This window comes from Anguilla anguilla, chromosome 3 (genome assembly GCF_013347855.1).
Source record: "Anguilla anguilla isolate fAngAng1 chromosome 3, fAngAng1.pri, whole genome shotgun sequence".
Taxonomy (NCBI): domain Eukaryota; kingdom Metazoa; phylum Chordata; class Actinopteri; order Anguilliformes; family Anguillidae; genus Anguilla; species Anguilla anguilla.
Window position 1 is genome coordinate 45,778,382 of NC_049203.1, and position 23,943 is coordinate 45,802,324.

Genomic DNA, 23,943 nt, shown 5'->3' on the forward strand with positions numbered 1-23,943 from the left:
AAGATATTTTTGAACTGCAACAACTTCACATAAGCGCATGAAGAATGGAATTATTCAGTTACATTACTACATTTCTGTAGTATATAGAATAACCAGGCCAGTCTCTTGGGATGTACCAAAATAATCGTGCTCATTTGCTTTTTTTCTCAAATTAACTGCAGGTTGTCTTCGACCAGATACCTGCGGGCGGGTTGAAATGACAGATCATCTAAAAACACAAAACAGGGAATTTTAATAATTGAAATTCCCTGATATTCAGCACATATCAACATATATAACCCCTGAAACACATACTTTGAACCCAAATTTTAATGCTACGTAGCTTGCTTATTTAGCTTTCTCTGTTTTATTTAATCGTTCCCAAAATTTCCGCTTCACCTCCATGTAGTCCCAGCAACGTCTAATTTGACATTACGGCAACATCATACATTGCAAAAATAAAGGGGCAACAACATACCAACAACAGATCTGTGTTAGTAGGGTTGGTGCTAACCTTTGTATGGCAGGCACTATACAAAAATAACCAGGGTTGGTACTCCCCTTCAGTTTTGTCTTTATATTACCATGGCAATAAGCTCACCTGCACAATATGGTAGGCCACACTGTTACTCAACCACAAGAGCTTTATTGATGTGTATGATGCCCACTAGTCAGAGATTTTCGCAAATCTGGGTTTATTACAAAGTGCCTTAAACGCTTTGCCATTTCCGAGAAACACCTTAACTGGATTTTTTCGTGAGGGGTCGGCACTTTCTCAAAAGATTGCTATTTTACCGATGGTTGGCATGGTAGCTAGCCATTGGCTGACTAATATTCTGTGTGCCATCATGTTCGTATTCACTTGTGTTGTAACTATCCCTAGCTGCTTGTAATGTGCATCTAGTCATAGTAGGGATTGCATGGGTAGATGATGGACCTTGTCTCCCCAGTTTGTTTAAAGCTTCCCCGATCTGCCTAGTTTTAAGGGCATGCTGCTATCACAGTAACTGTATTGAGAATCATATTCTTACTCAGAGAAAGTTAGTAGCAACAGTTTTCAAATGGAAGCTCTTAAGCAAGATAAGGTGACACACTACAAACACTACTTTTTTTTTTTTTTTTTTAATTAAATTTGAAAACTTGATAAAGGCAAAAATTCACTGAAAATTGCCAAGGAAATGGGTGATGGTTGTTCCCAAATACGGTGAAACCAGCCTTGGTGGTCACCTTTGTGTCATGGACACCGGCACATGATGGCCCTTCTTCATTACTCCCCTGGGTTCCTCACCTTAGACAAGTTTCACTGTCTTATTGTTTCATTTTCATTTATTTTGAATCTCACGGTATATTAACATAACACACTGTTAAAGGGGCCCCTCGGATTCTTCATATTTGCTGGAAATGAAAATAAGTGACTGCAGTAAACTGCCTGGCAAATTCCAACCGAAGCCTCCCACATCATCCCTTAATCCCTCTCATCAAGCAGCAAACAAAATTGACACAGTTTTGCAGAATAAGAGGATTTGAAAGCAGAAATGTATGAAAATGCAGCTTGGTCTAGATTTTATGCTACTGAACTAGGCAAGGAGGGATATTCCTCAAAACGGTATGGACAATGTTCTGAACCATTCTCATACAGGATTTTAACCACAAAAACAGAATCAATAGCTTCACACAAACAATAGACCCTTGCTAAACCTTAAATGTAAATTAGCTTTTGCTCATTATATTATTGATAATGTTTGTAAATCAAATAAATCGCTTAGCTTTTCGGCTAAGATCAACACTGTTAGAGTTGAATTGGCACTGGACATTTTACTGTGTGCCCTCCTGCAATTTTCAAACACTATAGACTCTAGATGTAATAGAGAATGCGGTGAAAAAAAAAAAAAAAACATCCAGTGAGCAGCTGTTTAGTGGGTGAAAACACCATGTAAATGGTAGAGGTCAGAGGAGAATTGGCAGACTCGTTCAAGCTAACAGAAAGTCCACAAATGCTCAAATAGCAGCTATTTACAACAGTGGTGTGCAGAGGGACATTTGAATGCACAGTGCATTGAACCTTGAAGCGGTCAGGCTACAGCAGCAGAAGACCATGGCAGCTTCCACTCCTGTCAGCTAAGAACAGAAAGACATCAAGCCTGACAAATTGCGATTTCTGCTGTGACATGTGGATGGTAGAGTCAGAATTCAGTGTAAACAGCATGAATTAATGCATCCATCTTCCCTTGAGTCAACGGTGCAAGCTGCTGGTGGTGGTGTAATGATTCTTGGCACACATTAGACCCCTTCATGCCAGTTGCGCATCAATTTGAATGCCACATCATACCTCAGCACTGTTGCTGACCATGTGCATCCCTTTATAGTCACAGTCTACCCTTTTTTGAATGGATACTTCCAGCAGGATTATGCGCCATGTGACAAAATGCGCATCATCTCAAGTTGGTTCCACAAACCTGACTGTGACTTCAGTTTACTCCAATGGTTTTCACAGTCCTCACATCTCAATCCAATAGAGCTCGTTTAGGGTGAGGTGGAACAGGAGGTTGACAGCTTGAACGTGTGACCAAAAAATCTGCAGGAACAGCGTGATGCTATCGAGTCAGCATTGACCAAAATCCCCATGAGGAATTCAGCTGTCCTGGAGGCAAAAGGGAGTCTTACTCAATGATAGATAGGTTTACTTAATAAAATGTCCACTGAGTGAATATCTAATCATGAGATATATATAATACAGAGCCTGCATCCCCAGCCTGCGTGATTCACAGATTTGTGGGAAAGTAGACGCCCTGCTTGCTGCCTACCTTACAGTTCAGATAGTACTGTAAATATGAATCTTGCTAACTAACTTGCCCTGAGAGCCAGTAAACTCATTATATTGCTTGAGCATTTCCTGCAGAACACCTTCACAAATATAAGAGGAAAAAAAACATTGCACGTAAAATATCATTCCTGTGGTGGAAGTGCTGTTAAAATTCAAACAAAACTAAGAGTTATGCAAATTGATAAACCAAACAGGTATGGAACTGGGATAATAGGGATACGATATCAACTTATCACAATATCAACTTAGTTGAAAATAGATGAACTCCACCAATCATAGTATACATTTGTAACAAACTGAACAATACAAACAGTGATTGCATAAACTTCCAGGCTCACCATCAAATCACCATCATCGTTATTGGTGGAGCTCCATGTTTTACTGACATTACACACTGATTATTATTCAGAAATACCACTCATTGACCAATCATAATCGAGTATCCAGCAAAGTGGTGCTATAATTCTGTGTAATGAGTATTATTTTACACCAGATTATATCCTTGGCACTTTAAGTAGTCCGATCAGATTGCACTCTATCATGTTCTATCTAACATTACAGTTACGGGGAACAAGCTTGGGAAGAAGGAAATGATAAATGGGAAAGGCTGATCACAGTAAGGGGACAGCTAACCAAAAATGCCCCCATTACCATGACAACCATCACAGTAAATGTAAATGTCTGTAAATACTGTGAACTAGGCAAAATAAAAATGTCTAACTTGTTTGTGGTTACAAGGATGCAAAAAGCAATTGTTTATTGGAACTATTTTGTGGCAAGTTACTGTAGAAATGTACAATTTTGCAGATGTATACCTTCATTTTGAGCCAGATAATTAATTTATTTGGCAAGCAGCTGAGGCAAAAGTTGTGGCAATAATGTGCAGCTCATCAGTAGTTTCAAAATAAGACCTTTTAGGATTATTAAGATAGCAATCCGTGTCTGGGCTTATTTTCAGATGACTCATTTACTGCACATTATTCTTTATATTTATAATTTATATTTTGTTGTTTATTGTTATTGTTTTTTTTTTTTTTTGGTTTTGGTCATTGAACCAATGAACCATGTCAGGGCAATTCTATCATAGCTGCACTTCTCACACACATTCAGAGATAAACATAAAATCCATTAAGTGTAACCCCAACAGCAGGTACAGCGCAACAGAAAAATCTGTCCCCATTTTCCCCCAATAGGGAAAATACGATATAATCAGTAGCTCTTAAAACAAATGACAAACCACAGTCAAAAATCTCATTATAGTTGCCTTGCTGTCCTGTCCATTGCTATGGTAACCAATATGTTGCATATTCCTAATATTTACTGTAAACTATCCCTGCTACTGTTGAATCACAACATGTTCTGATTTGTTGGCTCTCTACAGATATTCATGAAGGGGCATGGCTGACCTTCACAGCTAGCATTATGTTGCCAGTTGGAGCATCCAACCAAGAAAAAAGAACTACACAGGATGACTACCCCATATGACTTGTTCTTGTTCTGGAGATATGCCCCAAATAAAGCTGACATGCTTAGCTGAAAAGAAGATACGCTGCGAGTAAACAATAGACTTTAGAAATTCTAACAGTGAAGACAACTGTTCCTTCAACACTGTTCAGAGGCAGTGCCAAGACTCACATCCGTTCCTCATTCAGTCAGTGAATAAAATCATACATAATGAAAACATATTTAAACAAGGCTAAATAAAAAAACCTGCATTATGTTTTTCAGGAGTAGCGAGTTAGTCTCTTGAATAGGTCGGTGGTGAAGCTCACCAGTGTAAGGAGAAAAAAAAAGTTTATTTTGACCCACTGTCCACATTATGCAGTGTAGTCACATCACAACAAAACTGTGACATTGACCACGTACATCAATTCAGGGTGATGAGCCATGGGTTGGTTGGTAATTGTTCAAACTCAAGAATTTTCTCATTGATATTGGTGATGTTAATTAATTTGAGAGGGGAGACAACAAAAGAAGCTAATTATACCTATGTGTTGAAAGGCTAGAGTATGAACAATTATTAACCAACCCACAGCTTATCAGCTATAATTGATTTGGTGAAGTTAATTACTTTAAGAGGACAGACGATAAAAAAAGGGTGAATTATACCAATGTTTTGAAGGAGGTTGAACAATTATTAACCAACCCACGGCACAATTCAGCCATATTAAAATTATTAATATCACCAATAGCCATGAAAATCACTGCTGGCTAAGCCAGGAACAGAACCTAAAACCCACTAGTAGGAGGACTGACAATGAATGTAAACTCTAAAAATACTCTCTGTGCCCTCATACAGCAACATCCAGCACTGGTGGATTATAATTAGTGTGTGGATCCGGTAAATACACCATCCATCAGACAAAGGGACAGGACGTGTTCTGCAAATCAAGTAGGCTCCTGATATACTATGTCAGATGTATTTAAAACAGAAAACAGGAAATGGAGATGCAGACATTTTATACAGTGTTAAGGCCAAATCAGATTATATTAACAATGTAAACATTGTACACATAAGAACACATAAGTCTGTAGTGCATACCTCTGGTGCTAGCTAGCATAGGGTACTCAGAAAAGAGAAATATCTGATCAAAAAAATACATTTACTATCAGGAATCATTCCTGCAGCAAAGATCACAGTTCAGGACCGTTCACACTTTCCTTCCATCTGCAATGGTACAGCATAGCTGCTAGTGTTCTTATGCAGCAGTCAGATATTTCCAGTGCTGCTTCGCTGTAACATACAGCTACAAAAAAAGCATTGCAGGCATTGACGCTTGTTTCTTATTTTACCACAACCCATCTACCAGGTGTGTGATACAGAAAACTGGACTGGATAGTACTACACTGTGAATGCTCAGGTAGAATACAATGCACTCAGATATATACTATAGAGTATATTGGATCTCTATTGGACTCTGCTACAGAGTCTGCTACCATGTATTTGAATTACAGTGCAGGAAACAAGTGAAATGTTGATGAACTAAGTACTCTTCTAGCCTTATCTGCCAACTGAGTGACTTATTGTACAATATAAGGAACATTATAGTGATGAGTGCTACCTGCTGTCTTTAACACATGTATCTCAGTCAATTCCAACAACCTTAGTAGACCAATTCTGCAACTGATGGATGACCAGACTTACTGCTTTACATCCTCAGAACTGTAAGTGCTCTTGGGGCTTTTCGAGGACTAGTTCTTCAAATGCTGCTACTGTCCATTTCCTATTGATGTCACAGATCCGTATCAAAGGCTTTCAAATCAGATTTCGAAGATCACACACCACAGCAGCAGCTCAGTTTTGCCATAGAATCTGATTGCATGCCCCTATATACTTATTTACCCAATGTCGGTAACAGTATGGGATGCTGCATGCCTGACCACTGCTTTGTCTTGCTAATGCTAATCATTGCAGCGCTTGTTTTCTTGCATGCGTGCCAAGGCTGAGAGTGAATGAGCCTTGACAGTGTACTGCGGCAGATCTCAGTGGAACAGCAGAATTTTCACAAAAAACCTGAAACACGGCCATGAAAACTGACAAGTTTACTGAATTCCTGACAGGGAAGCATTAGATGGTAGTTAATTTCTATTTTATTCAGAGTAGGTACACAAGTAAGTCATTGTGTGTTGATAATTATCTGTTTGCACGAGCAGAATGTCCGATATAAATATGCTACTCAAATTGTTGTTGGGCTAGTAGAATACGGGCAGATGGCACACAATTACTTATGTAATATTCTTATGGTGCTTTGTGAAACTGAGACATCAAGCCAATATAATGTTATGGACATAAATACAAATTCATTGATAGAATGACAGATGTACAACACAGATTTTGTTTACCTTCTTAGCCTTACATAAGTTCCTCGTTTGGGCTTAGCGTAGCAAGGACACTAAAGACAATTAAAGATTGATGAGCTTGCAAGGTCTGGATCATAATAACAATAATATTAGTAATTACATGCATTTAATGACAAGTATTAATATTGGATGTCACAAGACTTGGATACAATGCTATGAACCCTGTGAGAAATTCACCAAAAGCATATGGAAAAAAAGCTAAACAAAACTGCACAAACCCATGACAAAAGTGACGAAATATAGCAATAAATAAAAATAAAGTGTGTATCATTATAAATGTCAAGCAATAGTTCACATGTCTTGCCGTTTATCACATTAACATAACATTGTCTTGGGCTTAACAGTTGAAATGTACCTTTTGCCGGTTAAAAAAAAGCTAAATATTATACTCATTCTGCTTGATGTCTTTGTAAGGTTGATCCGGACCTAAAACAAACCTCTGTAATTCAGAGACTATGATTTATCAAAATAATTGGTATCAAACCACAGGAAGTATTTCCACTTTCTCCACATAATGTATATTATTTAACAGCCTTCAGAATAGAGACCACAGCCACAGTGATTCAGCATTACGGAGGTGCACTTGACATTAAGATCTTGCGTCTGCTGTGATTAAGTGCTGCTGAAACCCCCGCCGGTTTTGTCCTTCTTATAGCCGCCATTCATAGATGAGGGTTTGTGTACAACCAGCCGGGGCGTTGTCAAATGGCCCTGCTGGGACTTAATCTCATATCTCTGGCCCACTAGCCTCGCATGCCCGGCTTATGCCTCTCCACAATAATGCTAACGAAAGCAGCGCAGTTCACTGATAAACCTGCCCTGTGCAGGGACAGTAATTTGGGACTGATATTTTCTACCCAGCCACACAGCCTTAGTGACGGTGATCCTAAGGAGAAGGTGGCAATTCGAACAAAGTAAAGAACGGGCATAAAATTTTCAGCGATGTCCATTTTAAGCTGTATGTGATAAATGCTTTAGCATTGCTAGCTCTGCAGGGAGTACCGCTGCAGAGAGACACAGGGTACTATGAGATTCAAGGCTGTGGCTGAATAGCAATAAGAGCCATGTGTCAAAAGCATCACACATCCACAAGTCACCCACTGAGAGTCAGACCAATGTCTAAGCTGACACATCCCTGGTGTGGTCTATCACTGCTAAAGTGCTGCTCCCAGACGGTAAAACGTGTCTGTCTTGGTTTTGTGTGTTGCTCAAGATTTCCTGTCTGGGTTTAGAAACTACTGCAGTGATATCAGCTTATTATTTCCAACCACTCTAGCCATCACAAGGCCATTGCTAAGGAAAAACAGGCGGCAGACCCTGTATGATCAATTTTTTCAGTCACAATCAAGAAATCTCACAATATGTCCATGTGCAACCGAACCCATCCAGCCACCTGGCAGCATTAAACTATACTGAATGTTCAATTTATGTTTCTTCAACAGAATCAATGTTTGTACGATCGCATAAATCAATCAAAGTGGAATACAATTTGGCTGAAATTGTGGTCACAATCGGTTAACAACATCGACTTCACCAGCTGAAGTATCATGCACACTGAACGCAGCAACAGCACCACTAACCTGACACATTCAGGTCAGCAGGTTGATGAGCAAAAAGCAATACTTAACTGAACTGCATGCTGTTTATAATGTATTTCAATATGAAGTGTTCAGTATTACTGATAATAATACACTTTATCTCCCAATGAACAAAATTATCTGACAATAAGAATGGGTAGTCCAATGCTATTGAGCTGTCACGTTATATTTATAAGTATATAAATTATATTTACAGCACCTTTTAAATGTTTTTTTTTTAAATATGCTGTAAAATCACAAATGTTATAAGTAACACATTTATTATTGGGCAACAAATTCTCTAAATTGTACCACAGCAGTTTAAAGCTGTAACATGATAATATAAGAAAATATAATTCCAAAAATTTCTGTAAAAAAGAGAACAGTACTGTACATGCCTCTAGAAGAAGACGCACACCCAGAAAACACACATACTTACAGCTTCATACAATAAGAATGTGGTTCTAGCCATGCATTCACAATGGATTCACTGCTTCAAATCTGCCTTGGGGCAAGTTCTCTCCCACAACCATTATCACAAAGACTTCAAAGATAAAAGACAAGAAATAGCGTGGTCCACATGCAGTACAATGCTCTTACTACTCAGTGTTGGGGAGGTTAACCAGGATCCATAAACCTTTTTGACATGTAGGTCTTTACTCACTATGATCCAGTGTGCTTTTGCCTTTTTCTTCACTGCTGAGTCACAAATTGCAACTGCTTCTTTCTTTTTTTCTCCACATATCACAAAGAGCTCATGCTGATGGCATAAAGAAGCCATATTGAAATCAGTAAAAAAAAAATGCATTTGAAGTAAAAATAAAGAAAAACACATGGATACGGTTGGCCTAAGTTTGGATTGTTTGCTGAAGACAGGAAAAGGAAAGGATGCGTTAGGAAGTGTTTTTGTGCCGTGAGGTGTTTTGTAAGTATGTGAAGTGGGGTTGACTCAGTCGCTCCCCCTGGGAGGAAGGCATTCATCTCTTTCCCCCAGTGAACATGATGAGCATTAATCAAACTCCGCTCTGGAATCGCCCTCCAGGCACCACACTAATAAAAGAACATTCCTCACAGCATCTCTGTGTTCTTAAATAATAACGCGGAAAGCTTTGGGTAAATGAGCAGCTCCTGAGAAGCAGCTGTGTTAGTAAAGGTGCTCACTATGACTGCTGGCTAGGCCCTGTAGCGTGACGACATATGTCTGAGCTTGGCATTAACCCACCATGCCCAGGAGTTGGCAATGGGGCATGGTGGGTTAATGTACTCTACTGCCAGGTATAGGGTAGGTTCAAATGGGGTACCCCAGAAGATAGATAGACAGACAGATCTATAGACAGGTAGATGGACAGTTGGATAGATAGATAAATAGATAATTTCATGTTACGTCACCTGAAAATATCGGGGAAATTTAGAGGTGGCTGCAAGGTATGCCACCATAAAATATTGGAAAAATCTAGAGGAGGCTGCAGTTCAACTGGAACCAAAACGAGACTCCAAACCTAATAAGCGGTGCGCAAAGTAAGTTCTGTCAGGAAACTCAAAATTGTGGCCGACCAATCAGTTTCCATAATCAACCAACTGCATGCACACAACACTTTTCTCTTACCCATCCTATCACAGGCACACATCACCAAACGGAGCGTCTTTTTAAACCAACAATCACATCTCTCAGTGCTGCTGCTTGCCTGCGCTGCTTTGCATGCTTCACTGCTGTGCTCACTCTCCACCACCCCAGCACCGCCTGTTGTTTGGATCTTCTTCTAGATACTGGGGGGTTTTCTGATATTTCGACTGTTTAGTAGGGGCGATGTATAGTACTCCCTGTTAGACAGGGTAGTGCATGCAAACTTGTGCACTAATACCCGAAAAAAGATTTAGCACCAAACCAAAAATGTATTTACATATTCATGTAATTATTATTATTATTAATATTATTATTATTATTATTATTATTATTATTATTTTCCTTTATTTAAACAGGTAGCCTCATTGAGATCGAGATCTCTTTTTCAAGAGAGACCTGCATGTACATGTAAAACACATATAAAACACATTCAACAGACAAGTGCATAAAATATATGAGTTGTTCTGACTGAAATATTTTTCCTTAAATATTGCAATTGTGACCTCAATAAAAAGATTGCTCACTATTACACAATATTCTTTAATTACAAAGATACTTACTTCTTGACTAAGAAGATAAATTACATTTTCACAAATGGGAGACTTGAGAATTATATTAATGCAATGGAAGGCATAATGTTTAATAAATTCTGTCACGTCTTTTATAATTAATTATGTGTTCTGGCTTTTAAATACCAATGAAATTCCAATGGACATGGACAAAAGCAATGCTCGTTTTCTAACAGACAAAGAAAAATAAAAAGACAAATGCCGAACCATGTTTAATTTCTGCATTTATTCCAGAAGATACAGGCTTGTTATTCAGCTTGTTATTCTTTTCTATTTGTTTTTTCTTTTGTTTTTTTGCTGTGAGACCAACTTGACTCGATATGGTTTCTTGTTTTTTTGAATCTCTCATGAGTACTGGGAATTTACCGGAAAATTTTGTTTGGAGTCTTATTTTAAAGCCCTTGATCAGTTCTGCCTCTTTACCTCTGCAGCACACCACCCATTTTATATGAGCATCTGTTGTCTGAGCAGAATGCAAAGGAGGTCCATAGCTGTTCTCTGTGATATGGAACCTAGTGTGCAAGGATTACTATGGTCCCAGGGGCTGACGTAACCCTATCTGTCAGAAATCCAATAGTAGCCTTCTGTTTTTGGCATGCTTTTACTCTGAGCTGAGGCCATCAGTCAAATCTGATGGTAGTACCTTTATAATATCAAACTGCAGGTCTTTCTATATGGTGCGCATCCATTTTAAAGAGACCCCTCTCAAGGTTTAAGGGAGTGATGAATTAAATATGCTATTCTGTGCTTTAAACTTCATAGATTTTATATAACAGATCATTATGCATAATGTAGAATGTAGTGGAACAACACTGTGTACAGGTTTAGCACTTCAAATGTTGTATACATTTTAGAAGGTGGTTAGAAGAGTTACAAGAACGAAAAATTCCAGATAGCAAGAATATAGCTTTGCAAAAAGTTTAAATGCTATATTTACTCACGCAAACCCACAACCATGTCAAAGTGTGATTTACTGCTTAATACTGCTTAACTGCTCAACAAGACATGTTTTCTAACTGCAAGAAAAAGCCAAAAAAAAGTACATTATGTGAATCCCAAGGAAATGATTTTGCAATATTTAGGACAGAACTTCTGTAAATGAACTTATTTAGTTCACAGTAATACCAAGCCTGTTCCTGAAATATAACATTCTCCAGTGAGTGATTCATATTCTCAGCCGTGTGCTAGCTTAACCATTGAACCTTTATCAGTTGACAGCAGCAGGAGTGCATCAATGTTGAATAAATTATGACCAGTTGCCAAGCTATTCCAGTTTAGCTAAATCTGAGCCGAGGGGAATCGAGAGCTCGAATCAGTTTCATTCAAGACTTCAATTTCAGCATCTACATACATGCTGATCCAAACGCTGAAATCCCATGAGTAAACCACATACACACACACGACAATGGAATGGTATGTATCATCTCTGAAACTTTCAGAATCAGCTTTGTGTTTCTGAGTCATGTCTTTCTGAGCAAAAATGAAAGGTTTAGAAACAATGTGGAAATATGATTCCTCAAATCTCTTAACAGTTGCCAGCTTTTAGTTTACATCATATAAAGGTCTCTATTTCTTATTTAAACAGAAAACTGAGGTGGAATATTTCTGTTCAAATCATTTACCCTCCTACTTGACGTAATTGGTTGAATCCACATTCCCTTTGAGAAAAGATCATGAAAACCAACCACAAATAAAGCTGTTTTCACAGCAGCCACAAGACAAGTGAAGAGGGAGATAATTTGAGTAGCACTTAAAGTAAGACACGACACTTGCAGTAAAAAAACAAAAAATGTTTTGATGGTGAACCACAGTGATTCACCCAAGGGCTTTAAATTCAGAGCCATCCTAGTGGATCACAATCCTAACAGCCTGCTTCCCTCACAGGATGCAAAGCCAGGGTTTTTGATATTCAGGTTTCACCACATGGCTGGAAGCAGATTTAAGTGGTGATAGATCTGAGTGGATGACTTCCAGTGGACTTCCATACAGGAAGACAGAACAACTGAAACACCTGTGGATTCTTGGCAAGGCACACACAGTTCTCTTACTTTTTGACCCGCCACGGTCAGGTTCCAAAGCTGATTTTCTGGCAGTGAACGTTTTGATTTTCCCCAAGAATAATAAATTACCCGGGAGTAAAGATACCTTAATTGTGCAGCTACTTAACTGTAGAGATGGGAGAGTGTCTTTTTCAGAGGTTTCAAACCCCAAGACTGGTAGCATTACAGTGAGATGCCAATAAATTACTTTTTTGAACAATCAAACTGTTTTACTCTCCACACAAACTTGAGCAATCAGTTCTAATTAATGACTCACTGATGTCAAATGGTAGTCCTTCTTCATTTTAGTTTCATGAAATGTTATTCTCCCATCCTGCTTAATTGAGTTCTAGTACGCTAATGAAGTTGATCCACAGTGTACAGTAAATCTGCCCACTACAGGTCGGGGAAAGCAGAACACCCCGTGATTGACACCCGTCATGGATATTAAAGCTGAACGTCTCTTCAGAATCAGTACCACCACTCTTCCCATAACTTAATGCAAATTGCACAGCCTACGCTGGAGTAAGAGTTTCATGAAAGTGCTCGTTGATTAAAGAAAATAGATATCTGTTGTGATGCTACAGTTTTGCAAGTTGTCTTTCTTCTGTAATGCCCAAAACCGTTCTGATTTCAGGACAGCAGAGTCTGTCACCAGTCAGTCAGCCTCCAGAGGAGACACCTCTCCATACTTCACCTCAGCTGATCATGCTCAGATGTGCCCTGATCTGAACTGGGTCACACTAGACCCTCTCATTTACATCTAGACATTTAGTAGATGATGTAATTCAAAGCAACTTACAAAAGTGCACACACAAAGATTTAGGCAAAGTTGCATCTGATTATAAGTCAGTTCACTGACCTACAACATAATGTGCCAAATTAGTACTATAGCAGGTGGAAAGAGAAGATTGAATATGTGCTGAAGAAGCAAATTGGTATGAGGGTAATGTTTTAGATGTACTGATAGCCAGCACCTAGTTATTAGGATTGTGATTTACAATTACATGGCTTTAGTCTCACTTGCATAAGGTGACTCCATGCTGCCTTGAAAATAGTTGGATTATAGACAGTACAATATTCAGTGCTGTATTCATTGTTGTAGCTGTTTATTTTACCCAAATATAGTCCATTATAGTTAAATTAACACTTAACATTTCACTGTGTAGAGGTATTGTACTTGTTTACAGTAGAGTCTACACTGTAATTTGTAATGTGCCTGTAAGCAACCAAGTATAAGAGGGCAGGCAAAACAAATGTATAATAGCATAATTCTCACTTATCTACTTAAATGAAAACAATCTGAACATATCTGAAAATAATCCGATAGGGATGTTTTTTTTTCTTTTTTTTCTAACAGCACAGTGCTAAATGTTTATCGGTTCTCATAGTACAAAGCTGGCAAATGTGGCTAAGAAATAGATAACAGAAAGTCCTCTGTTCTACAGCTTTAAGAGTAGTGTGGTTTAAGACCTGGATGTCTTATCAGAACATTTATGATTTTAATTCTACGAACACAAGGGCGGGCGAGGAGGGTCAAATCCATTTCCCGAATTCATGCCACCTACTGCCCTTCAATATTTAATTAGGCTAATTGCATGCATGATCTGACATTTTAGTTAAATTTATTGCTGAACTCCTGAATGACAGCAGATAACGTTCTGTGTTACTGTGGTCCAATCTACGAGTGAGCTAGTGCTGGGATATAAAGATAATTGGTTTATTAAGCCCGGGCAGCGGTGGAAACAAACACAAACATACCCACTGACCCTGCAGGAATTTTAATTGGCCGCCCTGCTATAAAAAAAGTTACCTCATCAAAAATCCTCTGTAAGTCCCTCCTTAGAAAGAATGTCTGCTGAGCAAACAAATAATGGAACAGAATAAAACATGAGTAGGGGAAGCAACAATCAGTGGATATCTGTTGCTTGGAAAGTCAGCTAAGTTATAGTAATGTAGCTTTAAAAAGGAGGTCAGCAACCCTGACCCTAAAGAGCTGCAAGGACGTTTATTATTATTTATTTATTTATCTCAGATGAATTAACAGTAGGCATAATTGATCAATTTGGTTATGTGAGTTATAAAACCAATAGACTTGTGTGACTCTGGAGCCACGGTTTCAGGCCATTGCATTATACCAACAGTACAATACACTGAAGCTGGACCCAGATCATTAAAGGGATGACAGAAATCCTGAAATGACTCAGTGGGGGTTAACAGAAACACAAACATCATTTGAGGGCACATGTACTGTAAAATAAATATATAAATAAATCTGCCCAGGCTATGGATTGACACGTACCAACTTCTCTGCTGAGGTCAAGGGTAACTGTGTCGTTCCTATTTACTGGAATAAGAATACCATCTTCAATAACCCAGGCCTATTCTGCAACCTCTTTGACATATCTATCATCCCACTTTGACGTGTCTGACACTGAAAATTATATGCTGTACTACTATAATAGATTTTGTCAAGTCGCATGAATGGCTGAGTTGATTTGACATGGGAATTGTCAAAATGTACCACTAAGACGGTTAAAAGGCATTTGACACTCATGTCATTTAACATAAATGTTAATGTCATATTGACCTGCAAGGGGATAACTGAACCAATATCCACCGGAAAATAATATTTAAGAATTTTCATGTCCAGCACACAGAGATCATGTTGCCATCATCTTAGGCATACATATTCATATAAAGTGCTAAAAACATAACCTGTCACCATTCATTGGTAAAATGCAGAGCAAAAAGTATTAGTTAATGAAGAAAGTGGTGCTTGTTCTGTTGTATCCATGTTACTTGGATACACAGCAAAAGGGATAGTGTTAAAAACTTGTAGCTCCAATGTAGTTCTACACAAATACGGCGTACTTCAAAACAGTCAGCTGCAATTAGTCACATGCATGAGTCAACTCCAGCCCACATGACCACACCTCTAACTGGGTTTCAGCGTTAGATTACAAACCTTCTCTTGGGCTCACCATGGAGGGCATCGTAAAACATAACATCTGTGCTCAGACTAGGTGGCTATAAATATTATGCAGGAATTTATAGTGACAGCCAGAAGTAACAGCAATATTCCACCCCCTGGGATCCAACCGAAACCAGATACTGCCAATATGCTAGTGTGAATCAATTAGCATGCATTAAGTCATTCCTTATGAAATTAATTACAATTTATCATGAAGCCTGGACCAACACTGACTTAACTTTATTAATTTCTGCTTAATTGATTAAAATTCACTGTGAGTATGTTATAATGTTTGGAACAAAGACATATTTTTTCTTGATTTAGCTCTGTACTCCACAATTTTAGATTTGTAATTAAACAATTCACATGTTAAACACGTCCCACACATGTATTATTAAAAATCAGGCCTGCTCCTTATTTCTAAGCGTACTGAATAACAATAAATATATTTTGAGAATGTATTCAAATGCTCACCAATATAAAATTGGGTAAAGTTTTTCATTGAACATGCACTCTGCTGCATAGTCAAAGCAGTTTTCACTGTCCTCCTGAGAAATATTCACTTAGATGAGTGATTTGTTCCAAGGCCTTCAAATTTTGAGTTTTCAGTTTAGACTTATAAATAAATTTTGGTAGAAGAACAGGAACCTTTTAAGGCATAAAACATATGGTTTGTTTATGCAGGATAAACAATGTGTCCTTCCCTGCATATATATATATGTATATATATATATATATATATATATATATATATATATATTAGGGGTGGAAAGAGATGCCACTATTTGTATTTGTTCAACCAACATTTCGATAACTACAGCTCCACAATTATTCATCTCCACCCTAAACGCTTCATCAACTTCATCACACAATTGCAGTGAATTAAATTTGTGATCATATGTGTGAAATTCGTTTCAATATCGGTTAGAGTAGACAGCGACACATTCACACCTGGGTAAAAGCACCTGTGGTCTGTTGTCGAGGGGTTGCGAAAAAAGAACTGCCTGTATTTCTTTAGTGAGTCAATTTTTGTCTCATTTTTTTAAACGCAGTTAGTTTAAGCTCAAATATTTAGGAACGTCACGGAAGCATTTACAGCATTGGAGTAATTTTAATTATGAAGTCCCAAAAGCGCGCTGGCATTGCTCTGGCCTATCTAGTGCTAAGGGAAGCTCTCCCTCACTGTCTCTCTGCAGGTGAGTGTGTCTAATGGAGAAACTCAGAGTACTGAACTCTGAAAGAATCGCATCAAAGAGGTGGGAAAAAGATCCGAGTACGAATAATATTGGTCAAATTCGGGAAGAGAAAATATTTGAGGAGAATGCATATGTATTTGTATTCGGCATGGTCCCTCATATACACACACACACACACACACTATATATGTGTGTGTGTGTGTGTGTGTGTGCAAGGATATACTGTAAGGAAATGCTTCAGGTAGTTGTGTTTTTCACAAAATACCCATTTTAAATGACTAGATTTTGAGGTTTTAAGCCATTCAGGAAAATTGCTCAAGGGTGAAGCAGCTATCACTATAAATCGAACATATTAGTTCTCTGCTATCATACATTTACAATAAGGTGTCAAGAGACTTGTAGACTTACATAAAAGTAATTTATAACACATCAAACATAAATAATATACACAAACAAGACAATGAAAAATAATACTCTAAACTAATGCAGTGTCTGACCATATGCCTCTAGCACCTACTTCCTGGTTAAAGTTTGCATAGAAATGAGCATAGTTAGTATCTTAGTCTTCATTCCTTTTTTATATCAAGTCATACACACACACACACACACACACACACGCACACAGGTGCGCTAAAATCTTTCAGTTGCATCACAGCACAGATTAACAGAAAACATAGGAGAAACTATTAGCTGTGAGAGTACCTCTCTGCTCCTCACACGTAGTAGTAAACAAAGACAGACTCAAGCAGCTTATTGCTCACTGGGGATGTTATGAAACTATGGGTCGCTGACTCGCTACCAATACTCTGCTGCAGCATGGAGCTCTTGGACAGAAGCACCTGCTACAGTATCTGAATTAATCATGTGAAATTCTCTAGCTGAAATCCAGTGTACCTTTAAAACCTTTTTTTTTTTTAATAAACTGTTCTTTTCTGGCCCTGTGGATAGAGGATGGGGGGTGTTCGTTCAATGTGGCACGGTAGTGCGTCATACGTAGCCCATTTTATCATTTTCTATTGTGAATATATTGACTTGTGCTCACAGCTTTAAAAAGGAATTGAATGAGCTGTGGGTTGCTGACCTGAGCACCTTTGTGTGGGGGCAGGAGGCTGCGGATATTCCTGCTTATTCGATTGCAATTCAGCGAGCGAGCGCCAGCTCCCTCATCAGGCCATTTGTGAAGAAAAAGCTGACAGTGGCCTGCAATCTGTGACTATGCCTTTCCATGTGTCCTCTCCCCTCATAACCATAGAAGAAGAGAGAGGTGGAAATTATATATGGGAAGGCCTGAAGATCTGGACAACACCTTGCAGTGCCTCTGAGATGGATATCAGGAACAAGCCTTCATCCAACAGCAGTTGACATCCGTGAATTGTTTTGTTTTGATGTCTAAAATTTCTCTGCCTGCAAGTATGAGTGAACCCTTTCTATACCTGTCCATCATCTGATCCTAATGGGAAATTATCTTGTGTCCTTACTAACAAAGTATGAGACCCAACAAGAAGCTCTGTATTATGTTATCACTGCCATTTCACTGCTTAGTTTACATAGATATTTTCAGTTATAAACCTGTGCAATGAGATCTATTATTTTAGAGTAATAGGCATAATGCAGCACCATACAGTGTGTGCCAGCCGGTATACTAGTTAAGTAGAAAACATACCCTTGTAGCAAAGCAAAACAAAAATAGAATCACACATGCAGTAAATATTCTATGCATGTGCATAGTAATTATGCTGGGAAAGGTCTGTCTAATGCACAAAATGTGACATGTACCGGAAGTTTGTTTAAGCGAGGTCATTAATATTTTACACGTTTGCTGTTTAAAAATGCACGGCCGCGCTGTGGCCGCAATGCAACCTCTCGCTAAAAAACAGAACTGTTTTCGTCCGCTTTGTTTGGGTCTCACATTAGGCCCAGTTTCACTGATCTGTGTGCAAACAGATGAGCGTGTGCTCGTTGTTTGCATTTGGAATGTGGGAAAGGCCTTTTCCGACAGATGTTCCGGGCCGTGTGAGGTAGCGGCTCCAGCGAGCCTGTCCCCAGCGTCCCGCAGCACTCAACCTGACTGCCGCTGGAGCCCTGCCAAGGTGGGAGGCGCTGCCTCAAGGTACGTGTGTAATTGGCCTGTCCTCCACTTAATCCTTCTTGAGCCGGATGAAGATGAGGTAATAGCATACCTACTGTCAGGTACGCCCACCCATCCAGCATCCATTAGCGCACGCTAAATGAAAATAGCAACCTTTCAGAATGAATTTGACATTTTTGAGCCGCTTTGATTTGAAATTTGTAAGTGCTTGTTTGAAATGCTGTATTACATATTCTGGTCATTTGTTTCAACCCAAAACATTTAATTAAGTGTTCCCGATGCTCTGTGGACTGTTAGTTTCACATTACAAATGCAAACCCAATTCATGATATCATCATGTGACTGGTACGGCCGCAAGAAATTGATGAACTCAGCGCTTAGTTAATGCAAATGGAAAATGCTGCCCCAGACATCATTCAGGGTTCAGCTCTGAGGAAGGCTTTAACTGAGAAGGCTCCTCAAACCACTGGGTGACTATTCATACTCTATGGTTGCTCATACTCTCATACTCTCTTTTGGTCATTTTCAAAAACATGCTCCTCTCTGCAGGAAAGAAATGTTTTGACATAGGATGAAGAAGACCAAAAAGTACCATTAAGTCAATACTGACATCCATCTTGTCCTCTAACGTTATGAGTGCACCAAAACTACGACTGGAAAATGGACCTCACACCATTGGAGAACCCCAGAACTCTTTAAAGCTAAAGAAACAACTGTTTCAACTTCCATTGTCCAGTGCATTTAATTTAATATAATAGCAATAATAATTATACCATGACATGTCTGTTAAAATTGTGCCTTTCAAAGTTGCAGGGATGTGCAAATGTCTTAGCTGAGCTTGGTTTAGTTCACAGTGTGTCTGCTGTTTGAACTACCCAAGCAATAATGTACACCATGACACAGTTTGATCTCTGCCTTCAAGGGCTCTGGTGAACAAGAGAAAAGAACTGAAGGAGGCCTCCACCATTTACAAATGAAAAACAACTGCCTTTCAGCAAAATCATGTATTTATAGAAGAGGTGGTTCAAATCGGTGAACAGAAAAAGAGCTGGTATATAGCATGCTCAAAACTGGCTTGATATTGATCTTTCCACCCACAAGCAACCCACCAATTCCTTGGATCATTTTTTGGCCTTCTTTTTCGAAATTGAAATTGGACAAAATTTTCATGCACAGCATCACTGACTTTTGAAACAAACAAAACTTCCAAGCCTGTTGGAGATAATGGATAATGTCCAAGAATCACCAAAAATGAATTTTCAAATGATCACAGTATTTTTTAAAAAGCCATGAGATTCATCACCAGCAAAGACACCTGAAACTAGGCTGCTATGTATATGCGTGGAAAATGAATTATCAAGAGATTTTTGCTCATAAAGATTTGTGCAATAAACACCAAGTACTGTGACTTCTTCAGTCACCAAGAAGACACCTTACACCAAGTATCTCCCTTTCTGCTTCATTTCTTTTACATCTTTTTCTACCACTCTTTCCATCGCCCTCTCATAGCGCCTGTGTGAACATACGCAAGTATATGTGCATGTTACACTGTTCCAGAACTCCCAAGACCACATATGACAGCTCACAAGTAATACATTATTTGCAATGCCATACACTTAACCCATCCAACTGTGGTTTTTACAGATCCCAGTCCAGCTCCTGTCTTATTTTGCCTTGTGCAAGTGTCCCCCGCAACCCTCCCAAATTCCTGCCACTGCCAGACAGAACGTTACCCATCATGCAAACGGCATGCAAGGCACAAAACAGCTATTCACCGCACACCCAGAGCACACTCACCCTGTCAGCTTTGCCATCTTCACAAAGCTAAACACATCCATGCGTGCGAACAACTGCAGCTCAGGCTGGAGCTGGAGCGCGTGTGTGTGTGTGTGTGTGAGTGAGTGTGTGTGTGTGCGTGTGTGCGGAAGCTATTTTACTCCTGCTCCATGGCATCAATCTCTACTGACGCAAAAAAAATGATTCGGCAAAGCGGAGCAGGGGGAGGGGGGTGGAAAAAAAAAAAAGCAGAAGCGGATGGAGGTGTCCGGTGGAGAGATCAACCCCCGCGCTGGAGCTCGCGCATGGCTCGGCGACCCGCCGCGTCCGCCCCTCGAGCGCAGGAATCCCGCGGCTCCCCTCCGGAACGGGATCTGGGAGAGCGGCTGCAAGGGGCTACATCCTCGAAACAGCGAGAGCCTCTCCGTCAGCTGCTCTGAGCCGTCTTCATTTGATTTCCATTGCGGTGGAATGATGTGCAGCGTCCGCGCAGGAACAACAGCTTTGAAAAGAGAGAGAGCGCAAGAGAGAGAGAGAGAGAGAGAAGGGGGGAGGGAGAGAGAGAGGGGGGGGAGGTGGAGGGAAGGGGAGGGGGGCGAAGAGTAGGGGGGTGATGCAAATCACTGCTGATGGATGCTCCTAGCTTCATGGCTTCTCTCCCCACCGCTGCAAAGGACAGAATCATCAATTCCCTCTCTTTATTCAGCTTTCTTTTCAGAAAAAAAGAGGGGGGGGGGGCAGCAGTGCTGTCCAGGAGGAGAGATGCGTTGCAAAGTGAGATAGAAGGAACGCAGGGGTGACGGAGGAAGAGAGGATGATTGATGCATAGAACAGGGTGAAGTGCTGAGGTTGCACGGTGGCACCGAGACTAACTGCAGGCAGTGGGGAAAAAAAGACCCCGTCACTGTTTTCCCCCTGTTGCTAAGTTAAGCAGCAGAGTCCTCAACTGAAGCAGGTGTGCCAACCAGAACCAACCACAGTCAGGCTTTCCAAAACACCCCCAGAGGATGCCTGCTTAATTGGAGAGGCATGCCTTTCTTAATGTCAGGAACGGTAGCAAAGTATTAGCGCCAATTCGGTTTCAAGTGAAAAGGTAATGGAAACATGATAATGCAACATTTTGAGGCCCAGAGCGGGAAAATGTGTCAACCCACCACTGAGCAGCTAGGGAATTCACACCATATAGGATTCACTTCAGCCTGACAGGAGCTACTGCTCATGCTCAGATACACAGGCCAAGATGTGAGAGGGAGTGTGACATGAGCTTAGAGCAAATATGGGTAATTAAAGGAAGGGGTATTTTGGATGTGCGGTTCCCCGTGACATCATAATTTGTGATTGGCTCTACTTTCACAGACAGCAGGCACATCTCATCTGTCTGTTGCCTGGTATGAACAGAGGATGGCAACAGAATGCAATCTGGCTGTGAGGAGTTTCGGGGGGTGGGGGGTGGGGGGGGGGGTAGCTTCTCCAGTACAGTTAAGTGGAGCATAAATGCTAATTTTGTATGCAGCCACAGATAATAATGATGCATGATTAATCAATGTTCCAGAGGTTACACAATTTCATGGAGGGAAGGGGGAACTCATGTCAAGCCCATGACAAGCAGCCGGCAGAAGTGAAACATCTAATTATTGTAAATACATATTAGCCCAGCATCCTCTTGTAATTCAACTGTAGATATAAAATAAGGTTAAGATAACTGTAATAATATATATGTTTGTACATGTCACCCCAGACAGGAGCATGCTAGACCAATATGCAAATACAAACACAAACACACACACACACACACACACACACAAACAGTAGAATTCACAAGATAATACATATAAAGAATCAGCCAAGGGGTTACAGAAAGATTTTGAATGTTTCAGATGAGTACAAATAATCCAAAATGGCTGCCAATTCAACCATAAAACACAGGCTACGTCCAAAATCAGTCCCTGTTCCCTATATAGTGCACTACTTTTGGTATTAGCCATTTTGTAGTATGTCCCATCTGAGACACAAAATTGTAGCACAGTATATAGTGAACTACACCCGCCCCACAATGCACTGCACAATGTAGGGTACAAGCTCTGTACAGTATCCGGAAGCCCAAAATCCCACAATACACTGCAGTAAGGCTTTACGGTTTTGTTTCAACAAAGATGGCGGTTGGAACAAGCGGGCCAACCGGTAGTTACTTATAAATGTAAGTTGTCCATAGTCATGTCAAATCATGAATTATATTTGCATATTCTACACAAAAAAGTCACCAATTTTCGTTAGTGTGCCAAGTGTAATGTTAAGGGTTTTTCTCCGCAGAAGCTGCTTGCTAGCTAAGAAGCTAGCTAATCTCAGTAGCAGCACTACTCAAGCAAAGCGTCATCTTCGGTCCCTGATAAAAGATTTTTTGAAGGGCATATTGCTATACATTTGGTCGATGCCAAGATTAATGACTATTTAACCGAGAATTTCATATATACACGTACAGATTACGTTCAAAAATTATTTTATCAGGGACAGAAGACAGCATCGCTTTGTCACCACATCAATAACTAATGCAACTTCCGTTATTGTGCGATGGATATTCAAAAGATAGTAGTGGTGCAGGGTGATGAGAACAGTGTCCCAAAGCAAATGTTCGTTCTGCCACTCACTCCCTAATATATCGCTAATATCTCCAATATCTTCCTTGTGGGAGTAGAGAACCCTGCACACCCAAGTCACACTGACTGGAGCAACTCCTGCTTCACCCAAAGTCTTCCGGGCATCCACGTACCTGCTGAGACATTGGATTAGCCGACAAGCGGACTGGCATTGACATCAATCAATAGGCCAGCGCAAAACTTGTACTATCCATTTAGGTCAATTTGCTGTTGGTTGTTATGGTTGTATTTTTGCTATGCATGTGCTGGCCAGGAATAGCCAAATTACCTGATATTATTGTTTTACTGTGTTGACACTATTCTTATGAGACTGATGAAATGAAATAACCACACATTTTCTGTCACTGCAACCAAGGCAGAGAGGACTGAGCCAGTGAACTAAGGGAAAGTCATGAGTGGGATATTGCGATTAACTGGTTTCACTATTCATTGCGTGTAAAAATGTCACGGTTTCTGAAATGTAATAATTATAGAAGCTACGGTATCCAGCTATCAAGGATTCTGTTTGGCATTGCCCTGTCAATATTACTCTCGCAACATGTGAGGGAGTCAAGTTGTTCCGTGTGTGGTGTACTTGGTCGGCTAGTGGCTTGTTTGTGTGAGTACCAAAGACAGAGACTGTGGCAAAAGTTGGTGCACAGAGAGGAGACTGAAAATGGCAGTGCATTTTGGATACCAAAAAGGGAGTTGTTGAAGAACAGGGATAGCCTATCCAGTTTGAAAAACATGCTGACAATAAGTGGCTGCCAAAGGGTCAAACACGTCGAAAATGCTTCCGAAT

General features: G+C 39.9%; 1 protein-coding gene across 2 annotated transcripts in view; it reads right to left on the minus strand.

Moving 5' to 3' along the window:
• LOC118224347 (FERM and PDZ domain-containing protein 4-like) overlaps positions 1 to 21,021 on the minus strand; it is a 54,845-nt gene extending 33,824 nt beyond the window's left edge. For both annotated transcript variants that reach the window (XM_035411795.1, XM_035411800.1), the window contains exon 1: positions 20,530 to 21,021. In XM_035411795.1, coding sequence (XP_035267686.1) covers positions 20,530 to 20,570 — 41 coding nt within the window. In that variant the 5' untranslated portion in view covers positions 20,571 to 21,021. The remainder of the gene's footprint in view (positions 1 to 20,529) is intronic.
• Positions 21,022 to 23,943: the final 2,922 nt, after the last annotated feature.